Below are 24,008 nucleotides of genomic sequence, written 5' to 3' on the forward strand. Positions count from 1 at the left end.
ATGAATATATGCTTTTTCTTCTGCCCCCCCTTTCTAAAAACAAGCAAACTTTTTATGGATTCCAGTTTCAGCTATCTGTAGATAGGAGTGGGTGTTTCCATATGTGTGTGCATGGTAGGTGTGGGCTTGTGTGGGTGGGTTTACAGTGAGAGTGTGTGCTGTCTTGCTGAAGGGTGCCATCCTCATACAGATCCGGCATTCACATATTTGCATCTCACCATCACCAGGGAGTCACAAGACATGCCCAAGAAAGAACTTCTCTGAAATTGCTTACAGTTAGAAATTAGTGTGTGTTGGCCCTGAGTCATGGCCAAAAAACATTCTAATTTGGTGGTGCAGCTGCTGCTTCGGTTGGGTTCAACCTACAGTTTAGAGTGAGGTGGTGCTTAGGAACAATCCATGGTCCTGCCTTAGCCACATTCTACTTTTAACTTTATTGACTTTTAACCACAAATCAAGTCCTGAATTGCCCCATTTAGCATTTTCATCCTCTGCTCCTCTTCATAACCAGCTTGGTACTCCTCATTGATCTATTGGAAGCTATTGATATTTTTTTAGGCTAAAATCTGTGAAAATGAAAGTGAATGTGTATTATGCCATTTATTTTATTGATAGGATTACTAATAATAAACAACTAATAACACATGCAAATAAGAAAATGCCAGTTGTGGGCAGTCGAGGCCTGCAAGGCCTTCTCTGCTGGCCTAAACAATAACAGATTTACTGACCTTTACAATGGAAATTCTAATATTTGTTCAACTGTTAATTTATTCCAAATAGTAATTCATCTTCTTGGAGATAATAATAATTTTCTCGTCTTCAGCCGCTTATCCGAGATGCGGGGTCACTATCTATTTGTTTTTATAGTATTGTTGGTTTCTATAATTGTGACTTCACAGTGGTGCAGAGGAAGATTAAGTCAGGTAAGTCGCCACTGAAGGCTCGGGTACCAAATGCACCAACTGCCCTCAGGACAATACAATAAATCTTTAAAGTCCTTGCCTTCGATACAGACCTGAATATTTACAATCATTGTGTGGACTTGTGTTGTAACCAGTTTGCATGCAAGGAAACTAATTACATTTCAGCCTTCAAAGATGAGAGCAGACCGAGGAGAGGATAACCAGTGCACAGAGGCCGGGAATATAAAGAGGATGTAACATGGTTATCCACCTCCTCGATGTGATGTCACTATGTGTTTGTACAGAGGAAGTAGAAAGTGGTTGAAAGGAACATGGTGAAAGCAGGGACATGGTTCTAAGAGCAGACTTGGAGAATTGAGGTGTCGGGGGGGAAAAAAGGAGATAGTGGACAGAGACAGAAGGAGAAATGATGCGACACAATAGGAAAAAATACGCTGAGAAGGCAGCAAAGAGATTAAGCAATAGAAAACTGAGACAGGTCAGCATTCAATGGTAAATGGAAAAGGCTGGCGACACGTGTCCTAAAGGTCCGACTAAGCATTGTGGCACAGTCTCTTGTGTAAAAAGTCAGACACTCACGAGTCAATTTCAGATTTCGATGAAGGTTGTTGACCCCATATTCTTGCTCATTTTCAATCAGGGATATTGGGAGATTATTGCAGCCATCGGAACAGAGCCATCTTTCAATGACTCATAATGCATATTTGTGTTTGTGTGTGCTCATGTGTGTGGAGGCGTAGCATTTTAATTATCTTTCAGTGATAGATGGTTTAAATTCTATTAACCCCAACCTGAGCTGCTCCATCTCTCACCAGTTCAACAGACTAAATTGACTAATCTGCAAGAATCATGCAATGCCTTTTTCGTGGTTTCCCCCCCCGCTCACTCTATTTTTGTTTAAATAAACCACTGAAGGGAAACTTAAAATGCAAATTGGTGGAGTGAATTTGCTCTAAAGTGTGGTTAGATATGGAGCTAAACAGCACAGACTCTATTTGATCCTGAAAAGATTTATGGCTGTGAGCGCTGCTGCTAATACTGTGCAATATGGAAAGTGATGCAACATTTCAGTCACAGGGTGTATTTTCCTGTTCAGCCTCTTCCTGAGAGATTACTCTGATCATTTAACCGTTGCAAATCCATCTTGTAAACAGGGTTGTTGTTGATTTGTAGAGTTTCCGCAGATACGCTGCAGATATTTGAATCACTGATGCAACAGAGAAGAACTAATCTCTTACCTGTTTGGTTTCACAATGTCAGATGTATTTCCTGTGTCACTTAAATTGAGGATTCGTCCTGCCATGAAAGATCCTGCCCCGTGGGAGTGTGAGGAATACAGGAAGTCATGATAAAATCCATCAGTGTCATTCCTGTGTACAAATTACAGTGTGATGGATTGGATAATGATAAGCTAAATTGTTATCAATATCCACAGCCGATGTTTGAATTAGGCCCAGATCACAGTGAGTGAGGGTCACGTATTTAAGCTCAGTGGCTTCAAAATCACAGCAGGACAGCAGCGAAAGTGTGACTCCATATACGGCAGGGTCAACCAGTGTAACTGAAGGTGATAAACAGAGACTCTCACCCTCAATGCCGTAGTCATCTAGTCGCTTTTCATTAGACCTACAAGCCTTTCATTGATAAATTATTACCTCGCTCGTTAGGTAATCACCTTTTGTCATCTAGTTTTTCTCTGCAGCATCAAACAAAGTCCTTGGTGTGTGAGTGTCGTGTTTGGGATGAGTATGTGTATAATAATTGGAGCTGTTTTGTTAACCTTCTGATAAAAGGTTGTGCTCTAATGTCAAACCACTTCTCTGAAAATCTGTTGAACAGTCTGTGGGGGTGGAGAAGCTCAATTGTCTCTCCCAAATCACAGAGTTATCTTCATTAAAATCGAGTTTTGTTTCTTGATTTAGCATCTTAATCTGATATGCATGTGCTGCCAGAACAGTCGTCAGACCCGGCAACATTGTGTTGCCGGGTCTGACTCTTGTTGTTTTTGTTGTTGTTGTTGTTGTTGTTCTTCTTCAGATCACTAGTGTACAGGAACAGGAAACGAAAACAGGAAATGTTTCCACATTGTAGACATTAGAATTAATTTGAATATGAAAAATTCATCCATCCATCCATCCATCTTCTTCCGCTTATCCGGGGCCGGGTCGCGGGGGCAGCAGCCTAAGCAGAGAAGCCCAGACTTCCCTCTCCCCGGCCACTTCCTCTAGCTCTTCCGGGGGGGATCCCGAGGCGTTCCCAGGCCAGCCGAGAGACATCGTCTCTCCAGCGTGTCCTGGGTCTTCCCCGTGGTCTCCTCCCGGTGGGACGTGCCCTGAACACCTCACCAGGGAGGCGTTCAGGAGGCATCCTGAATAGATATAAAAAATTCAGATTCAATTATTCATGATAATTGAATCTGATTGTGAAACTAAAGAGAAAGTTGTTTGAAGCTATCCTAAATATAGATGACTCTTCGGCTGCAGCCACTATGTACACCAAATAACAATGAAAATGCCTGTCAGCATCAGAGAACATTTACATAAAACCATTACAAAAAGTTCTGTATCCACGGATTTCCTGCCATTCTTTAAGTGGAATGTTGGCTCTGTTTTTAAATATACTATGGCACTATGTCTCTGCACTGCCTCTCCATCCATCTGGCTGCTGATCGCTGGAACTTTTCTATTTGTGACTCTTAGCCAAAGTGCCATCAGGTGAATCAGCGTTTCTGTGTCCTTTCTCTGTATTATCAATCTCCATCTGCTATTAAACTGCAACATCCAAGTATTGTCGGGACCAACAGGCAGTGGGCTCTGGATGAACGGGCTCGCACATGTGCAGCCATACACAGCAGTCCATCACACACAATTCTGATGTCACACTGGTGTGACCCTAACCCTGAACCTACAGCGTTAAACACAAATGTTATTCCAATGTATTGCAAACAAAGGAAGAAACGTTTGGATCTGAACACAATGGGTCAATAGTATGTGATCACAGGTCTGTCCAGACAGAAAGCAAAAAACACTGGACAGACATTTGGTTAAAGAGCACATAAAGTCTGCTGCTGCTGATTTATCGGTTTCTCATTTCACTGGAGACGAACACTCTGTCCCAACCCACCATTATACCAGTACAGGCAATCTCCTTCCACTTTGCTGTGTGTTATTTAAAGACTCTTCATCTCAAAGATCAGAGACATCCTATGGCATCTACATTTCTATTCGAATTCAGGGTTTTTCCTCTGCTGGCTAAGATGGAAACTGCTGCCTCATCCCCTCAGTGCACAACCTCTCACTAAAATAGTAATATAGCCTTAAATGCTGTATAATTATGCTATTACACAATATTTAGTCTTTCTTATAATGATCTTTTTTATGTAAAAACCTCAAAATAGACAATCAGATGTCCTCAAACAGCTCAAATCCATGCAGCTCTAATCTCATGAAGAATCCAATGATGGGGTGTAAATGACAGTCACAAAGCTGATGAAAATAGTAAGATCAAGACCTTCAAAGGATTTATGGATAATACAAGGAGAAATGATTTGTTTCTCTCTTTAGGATGCAATTCTCTATTTTCACGTCAAATTTTCAAAGGTATAGCACAACACCATTCATATTCAAATTTCCCCCAAAATATTTTCCTTTAACAAAAATGGAATATAGAGTGAAATTGTGCTCCCAATAGAATAGAATGGTGCTTGCTTTGTAAGAATTATTATTAGAAGCCCCGTCCTATAGCTGTGCTTCTTAACTCAGCCTCCATTTCAGCCTTTCAGACAATAAATAAAACATCAAGCTGAAGTGCAGAAGCCCTCAATGGCTGGTGGGCATCTGGAGGGGTAATAAATCTTTTGTTGAGAAGCCCATACAATTCCAGCTTTGAGTTGAATTCAAGTTTAGTCAGTGAACTTTTATCCAGTTGTAGAAAAAACTTTACACTTCAGTAAAATCCATTGGCGTATGGTTTTTGATGTTAAAAGCCCACATCCACAGTTTTTGGTAGAAATTACAGTGAATACACATGGACCAAGACCCATTTCCTCTTGAACAAGCCAGGATATTATATTTCTAATATAACCTGCTAAAACCGTGAGAAACAAAGCTCTGTTTCCGAGCAACCTCACAGAAATATTCCAACACAGCCATAGAAGCTTTGATGACACAGCAAGCAATTTCCAATAAGAGAGAAGCAATTTTGTTTTAGTTTTTCCCCTGGAGGAGCTTATTTTGAAATGAGTAATAGTTGGGCTTTGTCCTTCCTGCTGTGGAGTAGTGAAAACCAAATTACATCTCATTCCTTCATGGCTAATTTCTGTAGAGTTCACGGTTTAATGGAGCAATGCAGCGAATAGAAAATAATTGCTATATCATCATCATGTCCCAAAGCGATCCATAGCATAAGATGTCACACTGATGCTGCACTGCAAAGCAGGTTAAATAAAAGAAAGTCACATATAGAACCAAACAGAGGAGATATAACACAGTACAGTACAGTAACACCAAGGGCATCACAGTTCTGATGATCCAAGTATAGACAGGTGATACTCTCAGCCAATCAGCACATATGCTGCATTACCGCATCCTCTCTTGTGTTTAAAACACCAAAGACCTAGTACTTTGAAAAGGAGGATTAAAAATGATTTTTTTCAATGGAGTAAAGACTAAAACGTGTAAATTCTGGTCGATCAATAAATATTTCTTAATTAGCATTCCAATTCTCAGTGGAGTTTCTCCGTCCTCATAGTCAGTTACATGTTGATATAAATATTAATGACTGAATCTGAAGCTAACCATGCTGATGAATTCTAATCCTTCACCAGCTTTGACTCCTAAATGACAAATGGGCAAACGTTCACCCAATCACAAAATCCCAGGTCAGTCACACACAAGCCGTAAAATTATGCATAGTTTAAAATAAAGGTTTTCAGGAGAGTCATGAGGCTCCACTTTAAAGTGCAGGGACATAATGCCTGGTGGAGATTTGGCTTCTCTGTGCCGTCTGATTTTTAATACACATTACCTAGAGTTAAGCCCATGCGCTGAAGTCTGGAGTGGGAATTCATCTTTTAAATCACAACTAGTGATTCTCATCCACTTAGGATAAAACTTAGTATTCTTATCTCCTAGGCAACCATTCGACAGAGACCCTTTAAGTTGTTTTATAGTTATAGCAGTCGCTAAAACGTAGTTTTCCAATGTAAAATGCTCTCTCTCTCTCTCTCTCTCCCTCAGACACACACACCCACGCACACACACACTCACACACAAGGAAATAAAGAAGTGAGGAAGATAGTAACAGGACGGGGTGTCATGATCGCCTGCACTGCAGCTGAATAATTCAAGCAGCATCTTCACTTCAGGGCAGAACGTATGAACTGTTACTGACTTAAAACGCTGTGTGCATGTTCAGTCGATGCAACCAATCAGTGCTTCCCTTCTTCACGTGTAATGTGCACAGAGCTATATATTTAATCACTCACAGATGCTGAAGGACAGATTTCGGAATGAAGGCTAGTCTTCTGCGTGAAGGAAACGGTTGAGAAGTGAATGCGTCGTTTTTCATCAGCTTGTCTTTGTTCGAGTGTCTGAAGACTCTCTAGATTTACTGCAGTCCACAAGAAAATGGACGGACATTAAACTGCTCCGTAATGTATGAGACGAGGACAAATGTCTGACAGAGCAGTGTAAACTGAACAGTCAGGCCAGGTAAAGTTACTTAAAATATATAATAGAATTAGATTATAATTGGTGAACAAATTAGATAAATAAACCACATAAAATTATGCTGAGTTATGTTTTTCTCTTTCTGTATTCAAACCTGCTCCTTTTTCTTCAAAGCAGCATGCATCCCTCGCCCTTTCTCATTTGGTCCAGCCTGACTCCATGCAGGCCCGTAATGCTGCTGCATCTGGAGTACCATGTGTTGCTGGGTAAACGCCCTCCAGGCTTGCTCAGTATGCAGCATGTTGTTCTGTTGCCGTCACCATTCCTTCCTCGTGTCCTTTCTCAGTGCGGCATTTGATACTAATTTTGAAATGAAATGATTCAGAGATGTGTTTTTACATTATTTCTCGAAGGTGCACACAGAAGTGCAGCTGTCTTTGCTGACCTGCAACAACGATGCATTGGAAAACATATAGAGTACAGAGCACCACACAGCTGTAAAGCCACCACAGAGAGTGAAGATGAAGCCTTGGGATGTTGCCAGTAGAGTCCAGTCCCTGCAGTGATGGCCTTTACACCGTGTGTGTCTTTGCCTGCACTAACAGCAATCATACTGGTCAAATCATTACACTCCTCCTTTCTTCCACTGCACCACACATGACAAGACCGCCTGTGCCCTCTCACCCCAATAGAGTCTAGTTTTACTCCACTGGAGGATTAAATGAGGACAGAATTGGTGCGCTATGCCAGAAAAGGAGAGTGGCTGTTTGCATTATTAATGTAATTACCTCCGCCAAGGAGGTTATGTTTTTGCAGTCATTTATCTGTCTGTCTGTCTGTCTGCCTGCCTGTTGTTTTTTCTTTGCAACATAACTCAAAACCTTACAGACAGATCTTGATTACATTTTCAGGAAATCTTGAGGATGTTAGCCGGAGCAGATGATCCAATTTGAGTGGATCCTGGATTTTGGATCACTTTGAAATGTTCATTAACGCTGCAATAGAGGGAGGTTCAAAATTTGTTCTTCAGTATTAGTTAATTATTCACTGATGTTTATTGAATTTGACACAGTCAATTATCACAGAATTTCCCCAATATTTCTTTAAAATTTTATCCAGATCTGTCCATAACTATTTGAGTTATGTTGCTATCAGACAGACAGACATACCAACACCAGTGATTGGATGTTCAGAAACTCCTCTGTGACGTGTCAGGTTATGTAATGGACAATTTTTTCTAAAGCTGCAGTAATCACTATATATTTCTAATACAAGCATCAACTAGATACATGTTTACTGCGTGAAGCATTGCTCATGGTCACGTAGGGAAGAATTGCCATCTGATCATTCTATTCCTCTCAGCTCATTGCAGCTTTTCTGCCTTATGAGTCGCCCCTCTCATCAATCAGGCAGCTCTTTATGTCAACGCTCCCTGCTTCCACCAAACAGACGGAACTAACTTATGGCACGAACACATGAAAGACACAAGGCAAATATCTTTTGACCAGCCCTGTATGGTTGACAAGGTACTTGACACAGGCTTGACCACCAGCTGTTGGTCATTTTATCCATTAAGACTCTTCTCACTGTCCAGCAAAGTTTAAAATACTTATACTATTGAAAAACTACTATTGAAATCCGTGGATACAGATTTAATGCAGTCTTAAACTGCACCTTCCACACGGGCTGAGAAAGATCGACCCCTGTAATTCTAAGGTCAACAATTTGGCTGGGTGTATTCGATTTTTGGAACTTTATGGCATCATACCATCATAATGTTTCTCTCACAGATGGTCTTATCCTAATGAAGCACTCTAACAAGCCAGATGCTTCTGTACTGCTCCACACAAGGTCCTGTGAGGTTATATGGAAGCACATAAACATGCATTTTTTATTTAATCATCACAGAGGAGCCAAATGTGTACCTGGAATCTGATACAGCAAGTAGGCCTCTATGTTATTTTAATGGATAATTCAAAGGGGATTAGGACCTGCTAATATGAACAAAATCGCTGAGCGTGAACAAAACATGAAGGAAAGGAAAATGTAAATGATCCTTATCTTTCAGACACTAAAATTATTGCCCGCATTAAAAAAATCAGCCAGCACTTCAAAATCGTTAACTCTTGATCATCTGCGCTTTTGTTAATGCTTAATTTAGCTTGTGCACGGGTTGTTGCTGGACGCAGTGTAAACCATCTGCCATCCATTTACTGTGTTATGTAAAATGCAACATCCACAGCATTTTGTTTGCGCTGGCAGGCAGCCTGCGCCTCCCTGCTCGTCTCCTCTCAGTCGGCCCGTCTTTGTCTGCCTTACCATCCATCTGCCTGCCTGTGTGTGTGTTTACTGGTAATTTATCACTGGATGGCTGTGTCACCCAATCTACTAAAAGGCAAACCTCATATTACACTGATATTGGGTATCATTTATCATTTAAGCCACTCAAAATAAATACAGTATTTAATATTGTGACAGAACAGCACTAGCAACCAGAATTTAATGTTTGCATCCATTGGAGCGACCCACTTCCAGTTTTTCTTTGATCAAACTGATCTGCTCGATTTAAAAAAATATATAATATAGAAGAGAGGGCTTGATCACTATAAGTGCAAAAGCTGGCATCCATTTTCTCTCTCCGGTTTGAGCCACAGGGAGTGTGATCCAGTAGAGGGCGACAAAGACAGGAGGGAACGGCAGACAAATTAAATGTCTTCTCCTCTGTTCCAGGGCCAAAGTGTTTCGAGGAAAGAAGGTCCTTGGAGACTACGACGTCAGAGTGGAACAGGTATCACGTGGATTTTACTGACCTACAAAACTGTAATAATTTATACAAGGTTGATAAGGATCAGAACAGAGCTGGAAACACATACATTTAGTACAGATGCACTGAGGAAGGTCGCAGGTACAATCTGAAATGTGTGGCCGAGCTTCTTGTTCTCCAGGCCTAAACTAGTGTTGGCACCATCAGAGGCCCCGGATTTGAAATGTGCACTTATTTAGTGAAAAGGTCAATGCTAACCAATGGTAATAAATGTATTACAAATAATGTGCATGCAAAAAAAAAAAAGAAGATATGCATTTTAATAATGAACCAATCTTTTATTTCAAGATGTTCATTTTTCGGCAGGTTGTAATATAGTTTCTTGTGTGACTTGTGATATTTCTGATTCCTCTCACACTATATAAATTCACCATTGGCAGCTATTAGCAAAAATGTTGTTGCTAAAAGGGTAAATGAACACATGATTAATATGGTACATGTTACCTGGTAAATATTCACATGCGAGCAGTGACACTTGGAGCATGCTAAGATTTAGCATGTGGAGTTCCCGGTAAACCCCTTTGCACTCACTTCACTGGATGCTCAATAACTATTCTGTGGGGTTTTACAACAAATGTTGTCAGACCTAATAGATACTGACAGCTAAATAGCCCCAAGCCCCACCACAGACACCAAAATAGACAACAGAGGATGCAGAAGTCGGTCGTCATGAGTCACTGCGAAATCCTCTGTCTGTTTGCAATTACAGTACACCAAAGAGAGGTGTACAAGCACAAACAGTAGTACTATAGCCATATTGTTCAAAACCAGGCTTTTTTTTTTGTGTGATACACGATCTCTCTTCAGTTCTTGTAAAATGCAAGTTTTGCAAAGAATGGAAAGTAGATTTCATTTACAGTTTGCTTTGCTTAAGCAGAAGTCATAATTTCAACAGTACATACGGATGGCGTAGTCAGTTTTAAAATAACTGTAATCGTGATTACTTATATTTTACACAATAACACATGTATGTTAACTACACTTGAAGACTTAATGTGCTCAACTGATGAAATGTCTGTTTCATCCTCAGGCCGAGTTCTCAGAGGTCAACCTCATCGCACATTCAAATGGTACCTGTAACGTGGACATGCAGGTCATCAGAGGCGGAACCAAAGTGGTCAGGTCCGTGCCACACACACACATACACACACACACACACACACAAGACTGTTAAGCTTGTTTAGCAGTAAGTATAACATCCAAATACAACTACAACACTCTGAACTCTTCTCGCCCCTAACCCAATCAACTGGCCCTAAACCTAAAACAGATACCTCTGAAGGTGACATTGGTAGTTGATCCTCATCAAAAGGTGTAAAACCAACATTCTCCAAAACCGTGACTAAACTCAAGATGTTTTTATGTACTTCATAATAATAGCATATAAATTGTTTTGTTTTGTTTAATCCAGACAAAACAGTCCACACTGGCAAAGGTATCCAAATCATTAGGCAAAAGACAAGGTCAAAAATCAGGCAAAGGTTCAGGAATGAGACTATGGCTATGACAATGGCTATGACCAGGGGTCCCCAAACCTTTTCCTGTGAGGGCCACATCACTTTTCCCTTCTCTGATGGAGGGCCGGGGTCAGTTTGTAGGAAAAGTGTGATGATGGCAGGGGTGCCTAAACACTTAGGGGCCGAATGTGGAGGCGGGCTGTAGTTTAGGGTTCATCTCACCATCACAACTACACACAGTGACATGAATCGAGTGTCACACACGCAATGCCTCTCACACCCAAACTCAGTCTCTCTCCAGCACTATCACGAAGTGCAGAGGCGAAGAACGACTGGATCAATCAGCTGATCCAATACAGCTGCAGAGGAGCAAACAACAAACCTCAAATTATTGTAAAAAACCTGAATGCTGCACGCCTTGGTTTTGAACCCAGGATCTTCTAGCAGGGAGTCAAGAGACTTCTTGAAACAATGCACTTTTTTTTTACTCTAGATTCTGTTCAGTGGAAAAAGGGCAGGCACGCATGACCACAGTCATTATCCTTGACTGGAACAGTAGATCTGCTTACAAACATGTGAATGCAATGTCTGACAATCAGACAGACCCGCTCACACACCACAGCCCACTATGACATGGACACCAGTTGTCCAGCTGAAGGCTTCCAGTTATGAGGCAAGAGCCTAACTCCCACTGCTCAACCAACAAAGCCAACATGAAATGAAGAAAGCCAAATCAGCCCAACCGCCAGCCTTTCTGCTGTGTAATTACACTTGAAGAAGAGCTGGTCTCCATATGTTCAGACTCAAACACACCACGACCGTGCAGGGACTCAGGGAAACTTTGATTCATCACTGAGCAGTATGATTCGCTGACTGTCCACCGAGGTATTATTCTTAGCTCTCAACCCCATGAAGCTAATCATCTGGCACAAAACCTATAACGGATGTAAACCTCTGTCGACACAAAGGTGTGCTTGTCCCGACACTGCCCAAAGATGCATTATTATAAGACCTCCAAAGCTCCGTCATGCAGGCCTCAGTCTTGCTGCAAACACAAACTTGTTGAATCAGATTCATGAGTTCAGAATTTAATTCTCAGTCTGCTTTAATTCTTTCCAGACTTACCTCCGTAACTGTGTCGTTCGTTGATTTGATGTCCAAGCAGTGATGGCTGCCCTGAATCTTGTTTTGTTTTAATAGTCTCAGTGGATGGGCTAAGAATGTACAGTAAAAGACCAAAGCTAAAGCCAGATAAGGATTGCTAGCATTGCTGGCAGCGCTGATTTGGGGGTGTTATAACAGTGTTATAACAGTCATGACCGGGTCAATCTTTACGGCCTGCTATTAGTGATGGAGATATTATTGTCACATTGATTGTTCTGTTCGTTCCACCAGCCCCTTTCAGATTCCCAGAGCTTCTGATTAGTATTCACCCTGCATGTTGCACCGGTGGCGGTCACACTGTGCCCAAGTTTTCTCTCCCTCCCTCTCTCTCATTTTCTCATAACTCTCTGCACCTCTCTCTCTCGCTCTCTCTCTCATACATTGAGGGACAAAAGGAAAAAGTAATTCTCTATCACCATCAACCTTTCACCAAGAGCTGAGCTGATCTGAAATTTGTTTTGAATGAAGCAACCATGCACTAACTTCATTTAAAACTGTTTTTCATAATATATGATGAGGAAACCAAAAGAAGCAAAACTCTTCTCTTATACATGCAGGATATGTTTGTACCCTTCCTGCAGGGGAGTTCAGTTTTTTAACTTTTAATTAAAACGACTATAACTAGAAAAGCACTCCGCGAGCGCAGACCTCCGCCGAGCAGCTCATTCCCCTCATAATTAGATTTACACCGTCCACGTGGTGATCTGGATCATCACCAAAAGGTACTAAAATTCAATATTCCTACTGACTCCATTCTGGAGTCAAATTCCATAAACGTTGGTCAATAATCAACTGAGATATTGAGGAACAAAGTTTGAAGCTCCATTGACTGCAATGTGAATGGATTCAGCTATCAATCATCTTTCTCTTTTCCTCATCCAATCTTGGACAATCACATTACCAGACAGACTTTGACTCACTGCCCCAACAAACTTTTGTTTGTTTTCTGTAGAATATTTTATCAAATGTTTTTAATTTAAAATCTTTTTTTTTATCTATTCGCCAGACGACTTTCAGACACTTTTGTTTGAAGTGACTCAACACCGACTCGTATGAACAAAAATACTGATGCAAGTGAGGTGTAGTAAAACATTTAAAACAAATTGGATCCCCCTCCTAAGTTCTGCTATTTTTGTGCATCTCACACTGAACTCTCTCAGGTGAGTAAACACAAAACATACTGCACATTTTAACACACTCTCAATGCAGGAAAGTGAAATCCTGATGTAGTAACTCATTACTGCAAACAATCCACAACACTTGGCAAAATGTAAATCCACTGCGGCTTCTGTCTCCTTGTACAGCGTGACCCACTTACAGTGGGATTTCCTATATTTGATATATATTTAAAGCCGCTTCCACACAAAAAATGCCTCATTTCTAGACACATGTGTGAAGTAGACGGTGTGTTTATACAGTGAATACTATGATCAATATAAATACCGGTAAACAAAAACCTCTAGTTTTCTTCGGTATTGAGTATTTCCACTACATAAATGCGTTCTCATATCAACGGTCTTTAATTCTGTTTCATTCCCACTACTGCTCTCAATCCAGATCTTTCAAGCCGGACTTTGTCTTGGTACGCCAGCACGCCTTCAGCATGGCGCAGAACGAGGATTTCAGAAACCTGATCATCGGTCTGCAGTATGCAGGCATCCCTGCTGTCAACTCTCTGGACTCCATCTACAACCTCTGTGATAAACCTTGGGCTGTAAGCAATTTCAGTTAAACTAAGTCACTGCTATGAATCTTTACTGTATTACATGTTGCACTCATCCGTTGCATTTGGAACGGCTCTCCTCTATTCCAGTTTTCTCAGCTTATCAATAATCAGAAGCGGTGTGGTTCAGACAAGTTCCCGCTCATCGATCAGACGTTCTACCCCAATTACAAAGACATGGTAAGATCTTTTTTCATAGTATTATATTTGGTAGTGTCAGTAACAAGGCAGCAAACTCAAACCTCTGAAACACTCTCTTTAAAATCTCTCCACTTACGACTACTCTGTATTTACTGGTTTCAGTATGAGACAAGTAGATCTAGAAAAGAGTACTGCATCTTAATCAATGTTCCCAATTATTCATGAACCAAAATAGAGAGTTGCTGATTTAATTGATAATTTTCTAAAATGACACCTTCCTGATAATTCTTTATAGTGTAGGCCTTATTGAGACATATTATATAACACTTTTTGTGTGCTTATCTGCTCATGTATTTGCAGCGTAGAAATGTACTTTGTTCTCTGTGGTGCTTCTTTCATTAAGTGTTTAAACATGTCTAGCTTGGTTGAGATATTCTGCCACAGCAGAATCCCTCTGCTTTAGTATGTAAGAAAGATCCTCACTAAATTTCATTTCAGTTCATTTTTTCTCCAACATTAACTTCACTCCCAGACATCTTGTAGTACTTTAAAGAGTCATATTTTTGTTCTTACTGAGGAGAAAGGGAGAAAAAAAATGAGAGTCCCACTTTTCCATTGATACATTTTATATACAATCTTTTTTTTGGTACATAGATATAGAAAGCTATCTATCAATCTTGAGACATAGACATAAATACAAACCTGAACAATTCTTTCAGTATAAAACAGACTTGAAATTGTTTGATAAAACTTCACTAAAGTCATACAGTTGTTATACATTATAATCACACATTATCAGTCTAAATGTAACCAACATATTTAAAATAAAAAAATAGCACAGTTCAATATGTCAAATAGCTGCAGTGTACAGTTAAATTACCATATTTTATGCTTAATATGTACCAAATATGATGTTTAAAAAGGGGCTCATTCATGAATGCAGTAAATGATAATGTATTTCAATCTGTACGACTTCAGTAAAGCAGTCCATTTACAAGACAGGGGTCAACTCAGATTTATGTCTATTAATTAGTAGGGATTCATTATGTTAAATAATAGTAACAGCAGCGATTGAATCACTAATTCCAGTCTATCCTTGATTTTGTTCAAGCCTTGTGATTGAGGATTTCACCATCTCTTCGGAGATTAATTAGGAGCCATATTCAGTTTTTAAGTGGTTAAAAAGTGGACTTGAACCGTATCCTGTAACATCATTTCCTGGGGGGTGGCTTGGCAATCTACAGGTTGCTGTTGTTAAAGCGCTGGATTAGAGTTTTGGCACAGGGAACAGAAAAGAGTTCAACCAAGGAAACTAAGCAACATGACATCTACGGTGTAAAAGGGATCTGGTTAGAATGTTAATCCTCACTGAAGTACAATATTTACACGTTCAGTATAAACTTGAGTATAAACTTTGATGATTTAGATGCAATATAATTTGTCACAATACAGCTAACTGGAGAATGTCTAGTGTTTGGACGTATATACAGTGCGTCTTTATTCTTATGTGATAACTATTGGATAACGTAGAGAATAAGCGTGGAAGGAAAGGTAGCAGTGCTGCAGTCTGCCTGCAAAAAATAGGAAAATAATCGCACTGTAACGTTTGATAATCTTCCTTGTGTCGTTTTATGATAAATCCTACTTCCTTATAATTTGAGTAAATGCATAACCTAAACTACATTACCTATCACAAGTTTTGCATAAACAAACACAAGGTTCTTACTGCTATTTGTCAAGGTTATGTATTTACCACCAGGCCATCAGAAGTGAAGAAAGGTTTCACTCTGGGGTGAATATTTTGCAGTTGATGGTCTGCTGTTCTTCTGTGGGATATAGAAAGTGAGGCGAGACAGTCCCTGCGCTTTACTGTTGCTAGAACCACTGGAACTCTGCTAACAAAAGCTCAAGGTTGGGCTAAGCTTTCTCAAATCTCAAAAAGAGGGCCCAATTTTTTAATGAAATGAGCTTCTACTCTGCGTGCCAAATTTGAGCTACATGAGCAGAAGTAGAAGTGTTTGACATTGCAGAAGTGATTTGAAGAATTACAGGTCAAGGGTCAGTCATGTCCAGGAAGTCCTTCTCAGGTGGAGGCCCTCCCCGGTACCAGCTACAGGTTGTGTCATATCGGCGGATACAGGCGTACTGCCGAGCCTGCTCACCGTTTAGGCTGTTGTCCAGCAGCCAGTCAGTCCACAAGCACTCATTATCGCCTGTAGATGCACACGGCACTGTGTAGCAGGTGTTGATCTGAGAACAGGAGAGGTTTTGAGTCATTCAGTCACTCATCAATGTTATTATTTGTTAACCTGATGAGTGTCATGGAGGGTGGGGTGGGGTGGGGGGTGGGGGGGTGATTATTGGGTGCGCAGTGGAAATAAAAAGTGTGTTCACAACCCCCCCAAAAATCTGCAACACATTTCTTTTTTTTTGTCCCCAAAAAAGAAACACTTTAGCACAAGTGGGAGATGACAGCCTTTATGCAATCTGCTCAGGTGCTGATCCCATGAAAGATGAACAATAGACACAGAGTATGCATGAACAGTTCTTACTCACTCTGCATTCACAGCCCATCTGGTATCTGTAGTTGAGATTCTTCTTCTGTGACAGTGACAAGTTGTCCCAGGACTCCACGAGGTCGCACTGGCCAAAAGAAACCCGTCCGTCACTCCACAGACTTCCTGTGTAGTCAAATCACACCATGTCGAGCGTTTCATCAAATTATACTGCTGTATTTAGTAGTGGGTAGAATTATTGTAATAATTGTTGTGATTATTAACAATCATTTTGTTATAAAAATTAGATATATCTTTAATAGTAAAACATTAGCGACTGGGTTGAGTAACAGTGACTGCCATAGGGTCATTATCTCATAAAGTTAACCACATCTGCTTGATATTTTAAGACACAGATTCAGATTCTGTTTCCGGTCTTTATGATAAACTGGCTGCTGGTCAGAGCCTAATTTTTGAGCTTGCAGACACGAGACTGGTTTCTATGTGATCAGCTACCCAGATCAAAATAAATAGATAATAGATATTGCATTTCCTAAACGATTCCTTTTTTTAAAAATTAATGAACGAATGAATGAATAAATAAATAAAGCTAATGCGTGTTCCTGCTGTTTTTTCGACTGCACACGATACCTGAGAGCAGATAACCCGCTTTGTTGTTGGAGTCCAGTTTGACTCCACAGAGTGATGAGAAGACTGGCGTGTATACGTACTGGATATCTTTAGCCATTTCAAAACCTTTGAACATCTGGACACAGAGACACACAGAGAAAAGATGGTGTAAGATGTTCCACTATGGAGATCAGGCCTATGTGTGGCAGCATTGCATACTTATTCCTTTCGTTCATGAAATCAACCATAAAATGCAAAAATAGAAATAGCAATTGGGTAAACTGTATGGAAAACACACTTATCCAGAGAGGTGTGTGGTCTCAGTTTAAAGGGGATTTCCTCTTGTCTTGTTCATGATGTCAACCATCTATGTGTTTGTGTGGTTTTTTTTTTCTCAGTAGTGTAAACAGTAAACATTCATGTCCGTCTGCTCCAGCGCCGGCTGTTACAGCTGTCATGAGATCTCACCTTGATCATTTTGATTTCATATTGGATCATCTTCATGTAAGGTGAGGAACTGTTGCTAGGCGACACAATCTTCTCTCCGGATATCTTTGCTCTTATCACTGTCAAAAAAGAGCGGTTACATGAAAAGCGGAATAAATACAGGCGTGATTTGCATGCTACGGATGTATTGACGGATGGATGGATGGATGGATGGATGGATGGTCACTTGTCTTTCTCCCCTCGTCCAGTGTATCATTCCTTCTCAGTCGTGATGCCGGATATGTCTGTCCTCTTGGGAGGGAAATCAAAACTCACATGGAATAACAAGTAGCTCTCTGCTTGCATCTTCCCATTAACTGACTTCACACACACACACACACACAAATTAATGTATGCCACCTCACACACATTTAGTAAAGATAAACCTTGTCACACCTCTTGACACTCCCTTTATTTCACATACTGTAAATCAAGAGAATTAAATAACATGGGTCTGAGTACGGACAGAAAGGTAACATTGAAAGGAAATTTTACAGTAAGCACTGTATTTATTATAAAACAATAGCAATATTCAGCCAGGCTTTTACACCGTCACCAGCCCCGCCCTCAGCCTCTGTCCACAACCTTGTAGATGGTTTCTGGGGGAAATGTGATGACTATCATTGATTCCGTTTCCCCAGTTAGAACCAAAGTCTTGTCAGGAAGGAAGAAGTTACCTTTGAGAAAGCCATGCTGGTTAAAGGTAAAAAAAAAGAAAGACTGTGCAGAAAGGCTGAACATCGGGGGCAGAAAACCAAAGTCCACGATCTTTATGACATCTACAAAGAATGTATTCATGTGCATAGCCAGGAACTGAAAAACGCAAGACAGTTTTTGTTTTTCCTCTTCAGAGATTGTCAATAGAACTGCACACTGTTCTCTGTAACTGACAGGCTGACAGATCCAGCAACGTCAGCCACGCCTGACTCGCTCTCCAAACAGTCATGACTTTGCAGCTTTTTTCACAGATAGAATATTAATGATAAGACAAACAGTATGTAGCTCCAGCTCAGGCCAAACTACAGTATTATCTGTCCCTTCTGGTTCTCTGGCTTATCGAGCACATTTGAAATGCTTAGATCATACTGCTGCTGGTAGAAAATGTCTTTAAGCTAAAATCAATAACATGCTGCCTTAACCCTAACCCTAACCCTAACCCTACAAACATGAAATAAAATAGTTGCAAATCTTCCATTTGACCAGACCACAGCACAGAGACTGCACATATAAAAGTGTTAAATGACATCCATCTGGACAACGATGCATCTAACACCACCGTCCTGGTATTGCTGGTCCTCAGTGCTGCATTTGAAATAGTTGATATAATGCTTGATATAATGGAAATGTGGGTAGGGCTTGCTGACCTCCATTGACCTCCAACAGGCCTTTTGTTTTTGTCTGTGAATCGTGAATCTTTTTATTTTTATCTGGAACATTTTTAACAAACTACACACACTAGCTCCACAAAACCTTGTGTGTATTAACCATTCTATTATTCTACACGTTTTATATTTAATGCTAATTAAAACACGTTATTTATTTTTGCATCCAAACAACTTATAGCCCCCCCTCACTGCAGGCTCACCAGGTGTGGAGGATATGTCATTTATTTGCACAATATTTGTTGTACAATATTTAACATCAGGTTACTCTTGTATTATTATAAGAGGCAATCTGGCACAGTCATTCTTAATAACATTTTGAGCTGCAATGAAAGTAGCAAAGTGCCCTTACTGAATATAAATTATTTTCTATATCTGAATTATTTTGTAACGCAGAACAAATTCACATAATGACAGAGTGAAAATGTTCTTTAACGAGCGGCACGTTGTGGCAATGTTACAGAAAATAGTTACCGTAAGTATTCACTAACGGCGTCTTCAGTTTGGGTGGATGGATTAGGATGCTTTTCTTTCTTTGCCTAAATCTTACCACAGACTGGAATCTGGAATTGGACCATGGCTTCAGGTTTCAGTGTCTCGCACTTTGCATATAGCCCATCTGCAACCTCTTGTGACTACAGCATGGCTGTACTTAGGCTGATAAACACAATACGGGCATGATTACATTTCCCTAAGAACATACTGTATGTTCTTTTGCAAATTGGCTGCATGTAAGTAAAATTTTTCTGACAGATATTTTGCACATCACAATCAGAATCAGAAATAGTTTATTGCCATTGTCAGTGAGTGTTCACTGACTAGGAATGTTTCTCGGTGAAGTCGTGCTACATCTAACAGTAATGACAAAATACAAAAACCATACAAGTACAGACACATCAGCAGCAGCAGGAGTGGATACACAGATGTGTACTAGCAGCAGTAAACTAGCGTAATCACGCAGTGCAAATGGAACAGTGCAAGTTGTCAGTTATGAAATGTTCAGGAGTCCGGGACAGAATACACACATACAAAGCTACACCGCATGTTTTCATTAGAAGTGGGAGATCTTGGTGTGCCCTGTGAAATCGATTCAGTTAAATATCGTTAGCCTCATAGCATAATTGCCTAAGGCTTAAGGAATGCCGATTGATAATGGGCAATTACGCTATGAGGCTAACGATGTGCAAAAACAGAGAGGCAAGCAGACAAATGAGAAGTGAACTAGAATGAAATATTTAAAAGGAGTGTATTTCATTTCATTAATTTCACAGGAGACAGATGGGCCATATTTTTGATTAAATATTACAATTAAATATTTTCCTGCATTTTCCTGTTATCCTGCAATCACTTGAATGTTCTGTTATAATTTGTATTTTATGTTGTTTTAGACACCAGACGGAGCAGCACTCCTAATCTCATTGTGTAGCTACTATGCCATGACAATAAAGGCTTTCTATTCTATTCTATTCTATTCTATTTTAATTCTGATGTAGTTTATACTGAATGGCCTGAGGATTAAATAGAGCATGGCAATACATCTGACAACATTACACAGGGCATCTGATGTTCTTCAAAAATCAAGATGGGAGAACTAAATAGGTAAATGCAAAATGAATATCTCTATCATGCCTAACAACTTTACAATGTCTGACTTCACAAAGACACACCTGCATGGGAAATCACCTACGCATACCGACAATGACCGAAAATGCAATGCAAAAATTTGGAGTTCACTTTGATTATTCGGTTAGTGCATTACATTGTCATGGATAAAGATGCATTCACGTTCACTGAGTTCAGGTCAAACCGTAGCGAAAATTACAATTTTATGTTTTTTGTTTTTTTTACCGTACTTACTATGTGCAACTTAATACATCCCTTGAACTGTAATAAAATGTTATATTTTGTGTATTTTATGCAATATTTTTAAGACCAGTTAACAAGTTTTCTGAGTTTTTATTCTTTTCCAAACTAAAAATCAGTGGAGTATATTTTTTGGGGATGCTTCACTTCACACCATGATTCACACCAGATAAAAACAAAAATTAGGGTTGGATAATCTAACAGACATAATCTTTCAGCAATAATTCTACATTTTACTGGCATTCATTGATAAATGACAGGAAATAGCTAAGCTTTTATTTCAAGTTTGTTGTCTCATCTCATCCCAGGAAGATCCTCTTGGCCCAGATTCTCTGAAATGTTTGCCTCCCACAGAGACATCTTTGAACTGTGCAAGCTAGGTTACCCCCTCGATTCGGTTACTGCAGCTGTGTTATGAACACGAATAGGGACAGACATGCCCACAGTGAGAGCTGACATCTGCCTTGCAGCTACATAACAAAAAGAGAAATATTGCAAACTTGTACCATGAGAACTGATGTGGTGAGCAACTTCCCCCCCTCTTTGATGAATTGGCACCCTTGTCATGCTCACAAAGCTGGACTGTCAGCGGGCTTTCACTCTGATATTGTTAGTATGCAGACCATTAGGCCAAGCCTATAGACATGGAAATGAAGTGGGGAGAGAGAGGGAAAGAAAGCGAGAGATGGAGTAGGCTGTGATGGCCTCCACCCAACTCTCTCTCTCTCTCTCTCACCCAAATACACAAAAAATGGTGAGCAAAATATATAAATATATTACCGTACACAGACATGGACTGACAACACTGTCAGGTCAAATAAAGGCCACCTCTTACGGTAATAATTGTTTTAAGGCTTTGGAATATGCAAAGTTTGACAGACGTGCTTCAACTCAGTTCCAAAGCTATGATTGGACAGTGACTGTTTGGGAAGGGGTTTAGCTAAAAGTCACTTGGAATCCTTCGTTCAAATGTACAGAAACATTGGTCATCACGTAATGTTCGCTATTGCTCTGCCTTTCTTCTTTTTCATCTTCTTTCTACTATAATTTATTGATCTCATCGTGAAGTTCCCTCCCTCTCTTCTGCAGTGGGCATCCATCATCTCAGTGGGGAGCAAGTTTAGGTCAATTATCTTGCTCAAGGATACATTTGCACGTAGAATGGGAGTGCTGGGGCTCGAACCACCCACCTTCCAACAAGTGGCCGATGCGCTTGCCACCCAAGTTGTAACTGCCTCTGTGCTGTGTTTAAAAGAAGCCTAGTTTGGGGTTTTGAATGTTGGCTGCATAATTTACATGAGAATAAAATAGCAGCGTGATTTTGTGCTTATGTGACCTACGAAAATACAAAAGATCAATGTGACCAAATATACATTCATATAATCTGAACTGAGACGTGTCTCACGTCCATTCTACTCTAACTCATCAAGATTTGACAATGTCTGAAATGACACATGTTAGATATGTCAAAATTTGTCTTAAGACAGTCCCGAGATAGTGTCATTGTGCTTTCATAAGCCAGATCTAATTTATAGTTGTGACAGTAGTCTCAGCTCCCATTTCATAGGGACTATTTTCAGAAACACATTCTCAGGGCACTTTGACAGAAAAACAACCCTCTCTAAACCCAGAAGGCAAATTAGAAAAAGGAAAAACAGTCTAAAATACCATCTTCAGCTACATTTTCTTTTTGTCTGTCTCTTTACTCTGCTGGAGTGTAACCTGTGACAGAAGTACATGCCCCAGCGTTCCACGATCTGGAGCCAAGTCCTCAAAGTCAAAGCAGAGTGTTGGTTTTGGCCTGCGCTTAGAAAGAACTGGATGATGGGGGGTTTTAGACGGAGACAGGCAGACAACCCAACAGACAAACAGAAAGTAGGCCAGGGCCAGTTGGCGCTGGCTGTTTGGGTTTTTTTAGGGGTTTTTTCTGTTATAAGGGGCAAACATGCAATTAATTATGCAAGTACAAAAAAAATAATAATAATTTTAATTTAATTGCTGAGAAACAAGCAATCAATTTAAATAGAAACACTATGTATACAGTATATGTACTGTATACATAGTGTATATTATATATATAGTTATATAGTAAATAAGGTTACAGTTAGTTACATATATAAAAGTGATGATTATTAGGGATAACTATAATTTGAATTTACACACACAAACTGTGGACACTAGATAATATTAATTCTTAAAACCTTGATCCTGAAGATAATTCTTGTGACAGTAGACGTAAACAGTGAATAAAATAATCAAATCATCCATCATGTTGCTAAGAAGGAGCTCAGTTCCTTTTCTTTTTAAGTCATTCCCTTGCTCTTTTATGTTAGAACACAGTGTCACATCATATACTGTTTTTTTCTGAGTGAATATAAATTGCATTGGCATCCACTCACCGATCTCAGCGCCGCAGAATAGCTGCTGTGGGTGTGCTGGGTGGCAGCTACATCCCTCCACAACCTCCTCCATGCCTGCGCTGAGCAGCAGGAGCACCCAGAGCCCCAGATACGCACTCCGCCCCTGGGACATTGCCACCGTGAGAAACACTCTACAACTTCTTCTGATCCCGTTATAACAGCAACAAAAAGGAAAGGATGGCCACGGTAGGGTTGAAATAGCAAGACAAACTCTGCTGAGTCAGACGACAGCTGTGGATAGAAAAGTATTCCTAAGTTATAGGAGCACCTCTGAATTCAAGCTGGAGCAAATAACTTGATTTTGGGGAAGGCTGCTGCGTCCACGCTCTCCTGTTCCCTGTAGCCGGAGAGCACACTGAGAAGCTTGCAGAGCTGGATCCTCACACACGCGAGTCTTGAATGCTGAGAGGGTCACACAGGGAGTCTCTTATGTACTCAACACTTTAAGGACAGCCTCCTGGAAGAGAAAAAAAAACCCTGCCATCCTTTGCCTCCTCTTGCAACCTCTCTTGCTGTCCTCCCTCCTCTCCCATTGGCTGCCTTCAGTGTATTCTTTGCATTGCCAGACAGGTCTGTGAAGCATACATTAGAAATCACCTTGAAAGTGTAGCAGATGCTGTATCATTGCATATCCGGTGTGATCAACGCTCCAGAATCTGAGAACGTTTTCCACTTCTGCATACGTTTTTAATCATCCATTAAAAAATGTGTTCGTCGTATTAATTTCTTTTTTTTGTTTTGTTTTGTGGTGATAAATAAATATCGAACAGATAATACTGTGATCACCTGTTTGCATGTTGTGTTGGTAAAAAGTTAATGAATGCAGTTTTA

At 40.2% G+C, this 24,008-nt stretch overlaps 2 protein-coding genes across 2 annotated transcripts in view; one reads left to right on the plus strand and one right to left on the minus strand.

The window, feature by feature from the left end:
- syn2b (synapsin IIb) overlaps window positions 1-24,008 on the plus strand; it is a 42,143-nt gene that overhangs the window by 7,097 nt on the left and 11,038 nt on the right. The window contains exons 2-5 of the mRNA XM_068741966.1: window positions 9,323-9,380; window positions 10,447-10,538; window positions 13,595-13,751; window positions 13,851-13,940. Of these exons, the coding sequence (XP_068598067.1) occupies window positions 9,323-9,380; window positions 10,447-10,538; window positions 13,595-13,751; window positions 13,851-13,940 (397 nt within the window). The remainder of the gene's footprint in view (window positions 1-9,322; window positions 9,381-10,446; window positions 10,539-13,594; window positions 13,752-13,850; window positions 13,941-24,008) is intronic.
- LOC137897971 (metalloproteinase inhibitor 4-like) lies at window positions 15,954-23,289 on the minus strand. Its single transcript, XM_068741967.1, has 5 exons — window positions 23,157-23,289; window positions 17,495-17,592; window positions 17,048-17,162; window positions 16,458-16,582; window positions 15,954-16,151 (listed from the first exon to the last, which is right to left on the minus strand). The coding sequence occupies exons 1-5, from the start codon at window positions 23,287-23,289 to the stop codon at window positions 15,954-15,956; spliced, it is 669 nt and encodes a 222-aa protein (XP_068598068.1).

This window comes from Brachionichthys hirsutus, chromosome 8 (assembly GCF_040956055.1).
Source record: "Brachionichthys hirsutus isolate HB-005 chromosome 8, CSIRO-AGI_Bhir_v1, whole genome shotgun sequence".
Taxonomy (NCBI): domain Eukaryota; kingdom Metazoa; phylum Chordata; class Actinopteri; order Lophiiformes; family Brachionichthyidae; genus Brachionichthys; species Brachionichthys hirsutus.